Below are 11,188 nucleotides of genomic sequence, written 5' to 3'. Positions count from 1 at the left end.
GAAATGCAATTCATAGAGCTGAAACACAATCCCTGTGGTCTATTCTACATGACAGAGAAATGATCTGTTTCATACCACACATTTCAATCTGAACTTCCTGTAGTTGTGCCCTCTTGAGGATTGAAGACAGAAAACTGAAAATAGAGCAGTAATTTCCATTTTATGTGGACAACAGGTTATTTCTGTGGAGTGTATTGCATAGAGATAGAGCAGACTCTAGTGCCCAAAAAACAGTTTTAAAATGAGCAGCGCCATTGAGAACTTTCACAAATTTGAAGTAATCAACTGGGGAGTCTTGCTATGGGTTAAGGAAGGATCACATAATTCCATCCAGGTCATCAGTAGGTATCAGCCAATGAATTATACTCATGAGGCAACATTCCATAACTGCAGGTAGCAGTAAATCGCCAACCTTTACCTATTCAAACGCACTCCAGGTGGCAGTATGCACCCTTTGTTTTCCAACTCAGAATAGAAGAAACTTGACTACTTCAAAATGGAGATGGCCTCAATGGCACCATAATGGGGCACAAACAATGCGGTGTCCTCTATCTCTATAGTGTATTGCTATCTGCAGTGTTGTGAACGCTTCACAGTGCTGAACACACCCTATAAAAGGAGTTGGACTAGTGCATCATTACATAGTAAAACAGAGGTGCAAATAGGAAGCGTGAATTTTCACTTGTTTGATCAGAGATGGGCTGAATACAATGAAAAACAGGAAAGAGGTATATTTCAGTAAAAGGATAAATGTCTGAAAAGCAATGGCCACATTTATTAATCATGAGCAGCACAAGTGTGTGTACCATTCTTATGAGCATTTCTTTTGCACTTTATCACATTTCTGTTGCTCCAAATGGAAAACAAATCTTGTGTGGGTTTTGGTATTTCTCCACAGAAGATATTTGAATTTGTATGCATGTTGATTAGGATGTGCACTGTGGTCTATAATTTCTTAATATCAATATAAACATCTGTAATGACTAATGCATATCTGAGACATTTTTAGTGGTTACCCCCACGGCTTCACTTTCATATCAGAATCAAGCTCAATCACCATCACACATCCAAGATTTGGGTTTTTATTTCCATAAAAAGAAAAAAAAAGAATCATACATCAAAATAAAAATCTCCGGAGGTATCCCGACAATAAACATCCAACTCAAAAACGAAGACCCTTCTCAATCCACTGATACATTTCCTCCTACTAAAACCAAAGAGCCTGTTTGAATACTTTGAATATTAAATACATCCTTTCTTCCCTTGAGGTAATCACTGATCTGTCAAGGCTGGATTGGTGAAAGCAATAAAATGTATACCATGCTTCCACTTATACAGTCACTTACAGATCAGTGATGGAGAAGGGTACATTTTAAAGATACTCAAAACAGGCTCAATGAGTTTCATTACCACCCTCTGGGTCTTTAGCAAACACTACATGGATGCATCGAAAAGTCTAAAAAACTAAGACATCTAGAGCACGTAAACAAACGACTGACTCTCCTTCCGAACTCTGACTTTCGTGCTAAGTCACAGAGGAGCTTTTGTCTGTTGATAAACACTTTAGTTAGCTTGACAACGCTCCCAAACGGCTCCGTTCCAATGTGGGTCACGAAGAAAAGGAAAACTTCATCTTGATGGAACTTTGTTAGTATCGTCCTGCAAAGAGATAATGATGCATGTTAGTGTCTAAGGCTCTCTCAGACATCAAACACCAGAGTATGGGTTAACATTTTTACAAAAGCTGTTGAGGTGTTTGTGTGTGAACAGTGCACGTGTGTGTTCTTACGTGGGCTGTATGAGCGAGACCTGGAGCGTGACCTGTATCGACTGTAGTAGGGAGAGGGAGAGCGCCTGCGACTGTAAGAGGGAGAGAGAACAAAAAGATGTACACTAGCGTAAGAAGGATTAACTCACTATCAGCCAGCATTGGGAAAAAAAGTATTCCAAATATATTCGTAGCTACTTGAGGTTATCTCCAATGTGAATCTATTGAATAAAGTCAACATCCTGAGTATAACTTACCTGTACTTGTCGTACTCGTCATATCTGTCATATCCCCGGTCTCCCCGATCGTATCCCCGATCGTATCCACGGTCATATCCACGGTCGTAGCCTCCGCCCCGTCGATCGTCGTATCGGTCATACGAGTCCCGACCCCTCCTCCCTCCACCACTGCCACTGTTTCGCTCTCCTCCACCACCACCATTACTGAGGAAAGGGACAAGTTCATGTTTACTGAGAGTTACAAGATTCCCTAAAACAATCCCTGGCTGCATCCGATATGGCACCAGGTTCCCTATATAGGGGACAGGGTGCCATTTCAGACACAGCCCATAACTACCAATAAGCTAAGTAATACTATCCCCCAGTATCACTACTTCACACAACAACATCCAAGAAAGAAAAAAAGACACACAATACCCACAGGAGACAGAACACTGGCAGCAAGACATCTGTAAAAATCACACAATGAGCAGAGATTAACCATCCTATACTTACTGTGTGGGTCGGCCCATGTAGATGCCAGGCGTAGGGGTGTGGGCCCTCTTGGTGATGGAAAAGTCCACTCTGATACGTCTCCCGTCCAGCTCCATACCGTTGGCACGCTCCATCGCCTAGGGGGAAAAAAGACGAGGAACCAAATGATAGGAGTTTAAAATCAGTTACTCTGAAAATGAGCTTCTCTCCATCTCAACTCTGGGTTCTACTTGCACAGGGATAGTTTTGGGGTGAACGGTAAAGACACAGTTTAATGCGTGCGCATACTGAGCACAGCTTGCACTGTCCCATTGACCCAACACAGCCGTTGAAACGGCTTCTCCGATAGAAATCCCAGATCACGCTTGTAGACGATGTCATGGTGATGTTGGCTAGCTAAGCTCATATGTAGAAACACGTCATCGGGTCTAACGTATCACACCGAACTGCGCAGCCCTTTAAATCAAAGGCATTCCTCGATATAAAGTTGTCACTGTCACGAGGTTGGAGTAACATGTTCAGTTACTTAAGACATTGGCGCAAATCCAAGCTGTGCCTTTAGATTTCAAGAAAATGAAGGAAGAATGACTTCTCAAACCGCAAACCCCGTCTGCTTCGCAAGCAGTCCTCAAAGTCTTGCGATGTTGGGCCTCTGGGTTTAGAACCTTCATTACAGTGAAGAGTTCCGTGTGACTGGTACCACAGCGAACTTTGAGTGGCAAGCCTGACACCTGGTGGTGCTTATGAGTAGTCACACTTAACACAACAGATACAATATGAAAGCTAAAGCATAGACTAGTCAGTGTACAATATCAATTGTTCAAGATGAATTAGCAAATGAACAGAATGTTGAACCTTTTAGATATTCAAGGATTGAGGAATAAGGCATTTGACACCACAAGCAAAGTTACCGTCGATTCTTAGGTATTACCCAATGATCAACACCACTTCTTATGACGATAAAATTGGTTCTGAATAAGACATCACCTTCTTCCCCAAACTCTCTCTCAATGAATCTTTCCTAGATTCCCCTTTCCTCTCATCCTTATCAAAACCCATTGGACAAGAAGGTTTGAGGGCAGGGACTTCTCTACTCCAATAGGGGCGGCAGGTAGCCTAGTGGTTAGAGTGTTGGGCCAGTAAGCCAGTAAGCGAAAGGTTGCTAGATCGAATCACTGACCTGACAAGGTAAAAATCTGTTTTTCCGCCCCTGAACAAGGCAGTTAACCCACTGTTCCTAGGACGTCATTGTAAATAAGAATTTGTTCTTAACTGACTTGCCTAGTTAAATAAAGGTTAATTAAAAACATTTTAAAAATAGGTTGAGGAGCAAGGAGAGGATGCAATAATCGAGGAAAGACAAATTGCGAAAGAGGCCCAGACTGCTACGTTTGTTCCATACCTCCTTGGAGTCGTCAATCCTCTCGAAGTAGACGAAGGCAAAGCCGCGGGAGCGCCCGGTGCGCTGGTCATACACCACGTTAACCCCGGCCAGCGGGCCATACCGGCCAAACACTTCCCTCAGGTCCTTCTCCGTGGTGTACAGGCTCAGCCCAAACACCCCCAGGCACTGGTTGGGGTCAGGGTTCGCCTGGAGGTCAAAGGGGTCAGATTTCACAGCAGCTGATAGGAACAAGTAGATTAACAGCCACTAGGAGTAGCATGCAAGTTACCTGTAAATCACTCATTGTCTCAGTCCCTCTCGCTCACTTACACACAACCCCCGATCTGAGAGTCATACATGTGACGGTATTCATGAGCGTTACTGCTAGACCACAGGATTTGCATGTTGAGGCCCCCCTTCACATTAAAATACTCCAGTGCTCTTCTAATGTAGAAGATAAAAGGTAAGAATGTCTACATACCCTAGCATCGTCATCACCTCCTGCTCCCTGACCAAATGTCTCTTTTCTGAAGTCATGGCTCTATTGACATAAAGAGAGGGAGGGTTAATAAAAGGGTTATTAAATAAGTCACAGCATTCTGTTCCCTGTAACAGACAATACAGCTTTGGTATTTTCTATACCATACTGAGCTGTAAATTAACACCATCTACAATTAACTATGTACACACATCCTAAAAAAGTTCCACAATTACATCAAGCAGCTGCAATCCCTTAAAAAATGTGGCAATTAGGCATTTTCTATACCATACTGAGATGTTCCTCCACCATAGGGTTTCCCAACCCTCTTCTTGGTAACCATCACGTTTCACATACTAAAAACTGGAACACCTGCTTTAACTAGTTAACTAATAATCAAGCCTATGACTAGTTGAACCAGATGTGGCAATTTAGGATTACAATAAATAGTGAAGCGTCGGGTGGTTACCAAGGAGAGGGTTGGAAAGTACTTCTCTACTCTATCAGCAGTCAGACCCTGACCTTTGACCTGTCAGCAATGTGACACTCACTCTGCTGCTGGTATGGCGGCGGTTAGGTGACTCGCTCTGGCTCTTCTTCTTCCGGTATTCCGGGCTGTAGGAACGGGACTTCTTCCGGTTGGAGGGGGAGCGAGAGCGGCTGTACCTGCGGTTGGAGTGCCTCCGAGAGTGAGACCTGGAGAGAGGTTGGAGGAGAGAGAGGGCCATAGGAAGGAATGAGGGAAAGGGGAGAGCAAGAGAATTGTCAACTTAACCCACAGCACATTGACACATCACTCTTCACAAATAGAATGGAAATCAATGAGTTATTTCTGCTAAGAGAAATAACAGGAGGACAGACTCACCTGGACTTAGAGCGGGACCGAGACTCTGAGTGTTTGGCGGCCCTGGATGGGCTCGGGGAGCCGGATCTGCTCTCCGACTTGACCCGGACAGGACTTCCACGGTCCGATTTGGATGGGGAGCGAGAGTCCTAATGTTACAGTAGCCACGTGTTAAAGAGGTCCTCTCTTATACTTAAAACACACATTACTCAGAAGGAACACACACAAGCAACTTTTCAAAGCCAGACATAAACCACTAGAGTTCATACACTGTGGAGGAAAGGGTTAGCACTCCACCATGTCTATTACATATGATAGAGAAAATTCACACACAAAAAAAAATATCCTTCACTTGGATTAATAATATGCTAGAACCCTGTCATAATGTTAACATATCCCATGTCTCATTTCTTGTACCTGGGTCAAACTAAAGTCATCATGCATTTTTAAACTATAGAAATGGAGCATAGTAGTGTAAAGACACTTGGAACATATACTGTACATTTACTTAACCTAGGGACACATTCATTCTTTCTTCCAGATTCTTTATATACTCTACTTCCTTCTCTCAGGAATTATACTGTTCTTCGCCGTTCTTCTTTTTTCAGTTTTCATTTTCTGATTCCGGGTTCTCTCTTCCCCAAATAGAAACCATTTTCACCTTTAGCCATACACACTGCAAGCGCTTCTATATCTGACCACCAATCTTCCAGTTTCATTCATTTTCCCCTTCCCACTTCTATGTTCTGCTCTGTAACTGTTTTTCAAAAAAGCCTTCGTTTATTCTTGGATATTTTCTTCCACATTCTTGGATAAAACTCTTCAAATCCTTCACGATCAATAACCTTAATGAAAAAAGAACATTCAATACAATTAAAGATCATGAATTTATAGAAAAATTTAAAAAATATTTCGTGAAATAATGAATGTACAGTATCTCTAGTATAGCAGGACAAACTATACTTGCAAAAATTGTTTAGTTATTACCCTTCATCTCAGAAGGGTTTAGTGATGAGTACAACTTTTCAATAGAGGACTTTAGAAAACGGTTTCACTCTCACCATTAGCTACGATGTGGGATGTTACGTTACTTTGAACGCTAATTTATTTAGCTACAGGATTATAATGAAAGATTGTTGTAAACAGGAAAGGAAGACTGGCTTGAAGCTGAGATTGCCTGACTGCAACTGGTACGACAACGGCACCAAACTTACCTGAGAGCTATCGAATAGCGAACTCACTCGTTTCTGTGTCATGTGCATAAAGTACGTTTATGCTACGGGTAGCATCATGTACGATAACATTAGCCAGTTAGCTAGCTAGCTATAAAAGTGAACGTCGCCTAGCTAGCTTGCGACGTAGCTATTATTGTATTGTTCGGCTGGCAACTAGCGAAATGTAACGTTACGTAGCTACTACTATACTAGCTAACAGTAACTAACCAGTGTATCCTCATAAGCGTACAATACTGTGCAGATCATTTTGATTATATCTTGCTACCTTTTTAAAATTACGAATTTGGTTGCGTTAACTAACGTTAGCTGCTCAAACCGCCAATTAGCCTGCTAAGCTAGCTTGCCACAACGTTGCTAACAAAGATAGCTAGTTATTAACTTACCCTGTTAGTTAGCTAGCTAGCTACTGTACTGTATGTCAGCAAGGGAGGAAAGATAGGACATTGTTTTGGTTTCCGTTGCAACGCTAATACTTACTCGTCCATCAAAGTTTCCATCCTCAATGTCACTCATTTTGCAAAGAGATTAACGATATAGCTAGTGAGCTAACTAACGTTTTCAGACAAAATACAGTGTCCTCCTTTGCGCTTCTCTGCTCTTTCTCGTGGTGGTGGAAGATGGCGGAGGAGGACGGCAGTTTTGAGTTTGTTTATCAACTGCAGATTTTGTGCCGACGTCATCTTGATTTTTGCCACGCCTGCTTTATACTACGGTTCCATAGTCCATCCATTTATTGATTCAATTCAAATGCAGATCTTGTAGGCCTATGTCTGGATAAGAATAAACTAAGATTCTTGACCAGATGTTGCTACGGTATTACAATAGTGTTCCTGTCCATTTCTGTATGACCCAAACATGTGTACCCCAATAAGCTATTGTAACTACCCATTTGCCATAAGAACATTGTTGGATACTGACCATCCATACTCAGCCATGGCTATTTGTCTCTCAGTTGATAAACTGCTTTGTGAATATAAAACCCATGAAATAGGAAAATATTATCTACGATAATCGATAACTTCAATGATCGATTATCCTTCACCCAAATCCAGACAGCTGATGTTCTGAAAGAGCTGCAAAATCTGGATCCCTACAAATCAGCTGGGCTGGACAATCAGGACCCTCTCTTTCTAAAATTATCCGCCGAAATTGTTGCAACCCCTATTACTAGCCTATTCAACCTCTCTTTCATATCGTCTGAGATTCCCAAAGATTGGAAAGCTGCCGCGGTCATCCCCCTCTTCAAGAGGCAGACACTAGACCCAAACTGTTATAGACCTATATCCATTCTGCCCTGCCTTTCTAAGATATTCGAAAGCTAAGTTAATAAACAGAACACCGACCATTTCGAATCCCACCGTACCTTCTCCGCTATGCAATCTGGTTTCCGAGCTAGTCATGAGTGCACCTCAGCCACGCTCAAGGTCCTAAACGATATAACCGCCATCGATAAAAGACAGTACTCTGCACCCGTCTTCCTAGACCTGGCCAAGGCTTTCGACTCTGTCAATCACCGCATTCTTATCGGCAGACTCAATAGCTTTGGCTTCTCAAAAGATTGCCTCGCCTGGTTCACCAACTACTTCTCAGATAGAGTTCAGTGTGTCAAATCGGAGGGCCTGTTGTCCGGACCTCTGGCAGTCTCCATGGTGGTGCCACAGGGTTCAATTCTCAGGCCTACTCTTTTCTCTGTATACATCAATGATGTCGCTCTTGCTGCTGGTGATTCTCTGATCCACCTCTACGCAGACGACACCATTCTGTATACATCTGTCCCTTTTTTGGCCACTGTGCTAACAAACCTCCAAACGAGCTTCAACGCCATACAACACTCATTCTGTGGCCTCCAACTGCTTTTAAATGCTAGTAAAACTAAGTGCATACTCTTCAACTAATTGCTGCCCGCACCCTCTCGCCCGACTAGCATCACTACTCTGTCACCTAGAGATGAACGTACTTTGGTGCGAAAAGTGCAAATCAATCCCAGAACAACAGCAAAGAACCTTGTAAAAATGCTGGAGGAAACCGGTACAAAAGTATCTATATCCACAGTAAAACGAGTCCTATATCGACATAACCTGAAAGGCCGCTCAGCAAGGAAGAAGCCACTGCTCCAAAACCGCCATAAAAAGCCAGACTACGGTTTGCAACTGCACATGGGGACAAAGATCGTACTTTTTGGAGAAATGTCCTCTGGTCTGATGAAATAAAAATAGAACTGTTAGGCCATAATGACCATCGTTATGTTTGGAGGAAAAAGGGGGAGGCTTGCGAGACGAAGAACACCATCCCAACCGTGAAGAACGAGGGTGGCAGCATCATGTTGTGGGGGTGCTTATTGATTCTCTAGCACAGATCTAACAGCATGTGCTTCATCCTAATTCTCCACCCTTCTCCCAAAAGTGTGCACTTGCACACTTACTATAACAATGTTGGACTGTATAAGGAGGGTTTGACTGGTTCAGAGTTCAAAGTGCCACCATGGCACATCGATAAGAAAGCAGATAAAATTAGATGAAGCGGGAATCCAAATAGTGGGGTTTTATTGCGAACACAGCAGCATATGGGGAAAGGTTGCAGGATAATGTTATGGTTTACTAGGGAAATACAAGCGGGATATACAGTGCCTTTGGAAAGTAATCAGACCCCTTGACTTTTTCTAAATTTTGTTAGGTTACAGTCTTATTCTAAAATTGATTAAATAGTTTTTTCCCCTCATGAATCTACACACAATAACAAAGCAAAAAGAGGTTCACAAATTTTTGCTAATTTATGAAAAATAAAAAAATGGAAATATCACATTTACATAAGTATTCATACCTTTTACTCTGTACTTTGAAGCACGTTTGGCAGTGATTACAGCCTCAAGTCTTCTTGGGTATGACACTACAAGCTTGGCACAACTGTATTTGGGGAGTTTCTCTTCAGATCCTCTCAAGCTCGGTCAGGTTGGATGGGCCACTCAAGGACATTCAGAGACTTGTCCCAAAGCCACACCTGCGTTGTCTTGGCTGTGTGCTTAGGGTCGTTGTCCTGTTGGAAGGTGAACCGTCGCCCCAGTCTGAGGTCCTGAATGCTCTGGAGCAGATTTTCATCAAGGATCCCGCTGTTCTTTGCTCCGTTCATCTTTGCCTCGATCCTGACTAGTCTCCCAGTCTCTGCCGCTGAGACATCCCCACAGCAGGATGCTGCCACCACCATGCTTCACCATAGGGATGATACCAGGTTTCCTCCAGATGTGACACTTGGCATTCAGGCCAAAGAGTTCAATCTTGGTTTCATCAGACCAGATAATCTTGTTTCTCATGGTCTGAGAGTCCTTTAGGTGCCTTTCTGCAAACTCCAAGCGGGCTGTGAGTTTGAGGAGTCGCTTCCGTCTGGCCACACTACCATAAAGGCCTGATTGGTGGAGTGCTGCAGAGATAGAACCTTCCAGAAGGACACCCATCTCCACAGAGGAGCTCTTGTGCTGTCAGAGTGACCATCAGGTTCTTGGTCACCTCCCTGACCAAGACTAAAATTTACCTTTTTGGCCATCAAGGAAAATGCTGTCTGGCACAAACCCAACACCCCTCATCACCCGAGAACACCGTCCCCACAGTGAAGCATGGTGGTGGCAGCATCATGCTGTGGGTATGTTTTTCATCAGCAGGGACTAGGAAACTGGTCAGAATTGAAGGAATGACAGATGCCGCTAAATACAGGGAAATTCTTGAGGGAAACTTGTTTCAATCTTCAAGAGATTTGAAACTGGGACAGCGGTTCACCTTCCAGCAGGACAATGACCCTAAGCATACTGCTAAATCAACACTTGAGTGGTTTAAGAGGACAAATTTAAATGTCTTGGAATGGCCTAGTCAATGCCCAGACCTCAATCCAATTGAGAATCTGTGGTATGACTTAAAGATTGCTGTACACCAGTGGAACCCATCCAACTTGAAGGAGCTGGAGCAGTTTTGCCTTAAAGAATGGGAAAAAATCCCAGTGGCAATATGTGCCAAGCTTGTAGAGACATACCCCACGAGACTTGCAGCTGTAATTGCTGCAAAAGGTGGCTCTACAAAGTATTTACTTTGGGGAGGTGAATTGCTATGCACACTCAAGTTCAGTTTTTTTTGTCTTATTTCTTGTTAGTTTCACAATAAATATTTTGCATCTTCAAAGTGGTAGGCATGTTGTGTAAATCAAATGATACAACCCCCCCCAAAAAAATCAATTTTAATTCCAGGTTGTAAGGCAACAAAATAGGAAAAATGCCAAGGGGGGTGAATACTTTCGCAAGCCACTGTATGTAAATAAGGTATCTATTTTGTATGTGTGTAGATTGCTAAGGATTTATATATATATATATATATATATATTAGAATAAGGCTGTAATGTAACAAGATGTGGAAAAGTCAAGGGGTCTGAATACTTTCTGAAGCCACTGTACAAACATGTTAACATACAAGCATGACTGACAAGTGCAAAAGGGCTAAATAACTGAAATGCATCTCACATGCTGGACTGACAGGAAATTGCCAGTAATTTGGCAGCAGCAAATTAACTTTAACATCAACTAAAAAGGATCTTAAAACTAACATTTATACACAATAATGGAAAGTACTCACAATAATGGAAAGTCAGTCACACACAACATGGAAAGGAACACATAAATTGGCCGCCCCATGCATTCACCAACAGGACTAAGCAAGACTGGAGGGAGAAACTGCCGCTTAAATATTCAAGGGTGCGAGTGAGCAGAGTTGAGAAACTTGAGGAGAGTG

At 42.7% G+C, this 11,188-nt stretch overlaps 1 protein-coding gene across 1 annotated transcript; it reads right to left on the bottom strand.

Annotated features, from left to right (window-relative positions):
• Window positions 1-1,066: 1,066 nt before the first annotated feature.
• On the bottom strand, window positions 1,067-7,060 carry tra2a (transformer 2 alpha homolog). Its single transcript, XM_029732496.1, has 9 exons — window positions 6,900-7,060; window positions 5,209-5,336; window positions 4,895-5,039; window positions 4,347-4,406; window positions 3,884-4,072; window positions 2,503-2,618; window positions 2,026-2,211; window positions 1,790-1,860; window positions 1,067-1,659 (listed from the first exon to the last, which is right to left on the bottom strand). Exons 1-9 carry the CDS (start codon window positions 6,933-6,935, stop codon window positions 1,649-1,651), a joined length of 942 nt encoding a protein of 313 aa, XP_029588356.1. The 5' UTR covers window positions 6,936-7,060; the 3' UTR covers window positions 1,067-1,648.
• Between the last annotated feature and the right edge of the window lie 4,128 nt (window positions 7,061-11,188).

The sequence above is a fragment of the Salmo trutta genome, chromosome 34 (genome assembly GCF_901001165.1).
Source record: "Salmo trutta chromosome 34, fSalTru1.1, whole genome shotgun sequence".
Lineage (NCBI taxonomy): Eukaryota > Metazoa > Chordata > Actinopteri > Salmoniformes > Salmonidae > Salmo > Salmo trutta.
This window is presented reverse-complemented; position numbering and strand designations above follow the sequence as displayed.

What these genes read in the sequence shown, in the direction of transcription:
- tra2a (XM_029732496.1), bottom strand. Translation starts at nt 6,935, where the DNA reads ATGAGTGACATTGAGGATGGAAACTTTGATGGACGA. An exon ending in CGGTCCCGCTCTAAGTCCAG is followed by an intron (nt 5,040 to 5,208) that starts GTGAGTCTGTCC and finishes ACCTCTCTCCAG; the next exon opens with GTCTCACTCTCGGAGGCACT. An exon ending in GCCGCCATACCAGCAGCAGA is followed by an intron (nt 4,407 to 4,894) that starts GTGAGTGTCACA and finishes TTATGTCAATAG; the next exon opens with AGCCATGACTTCAGAAAAGA.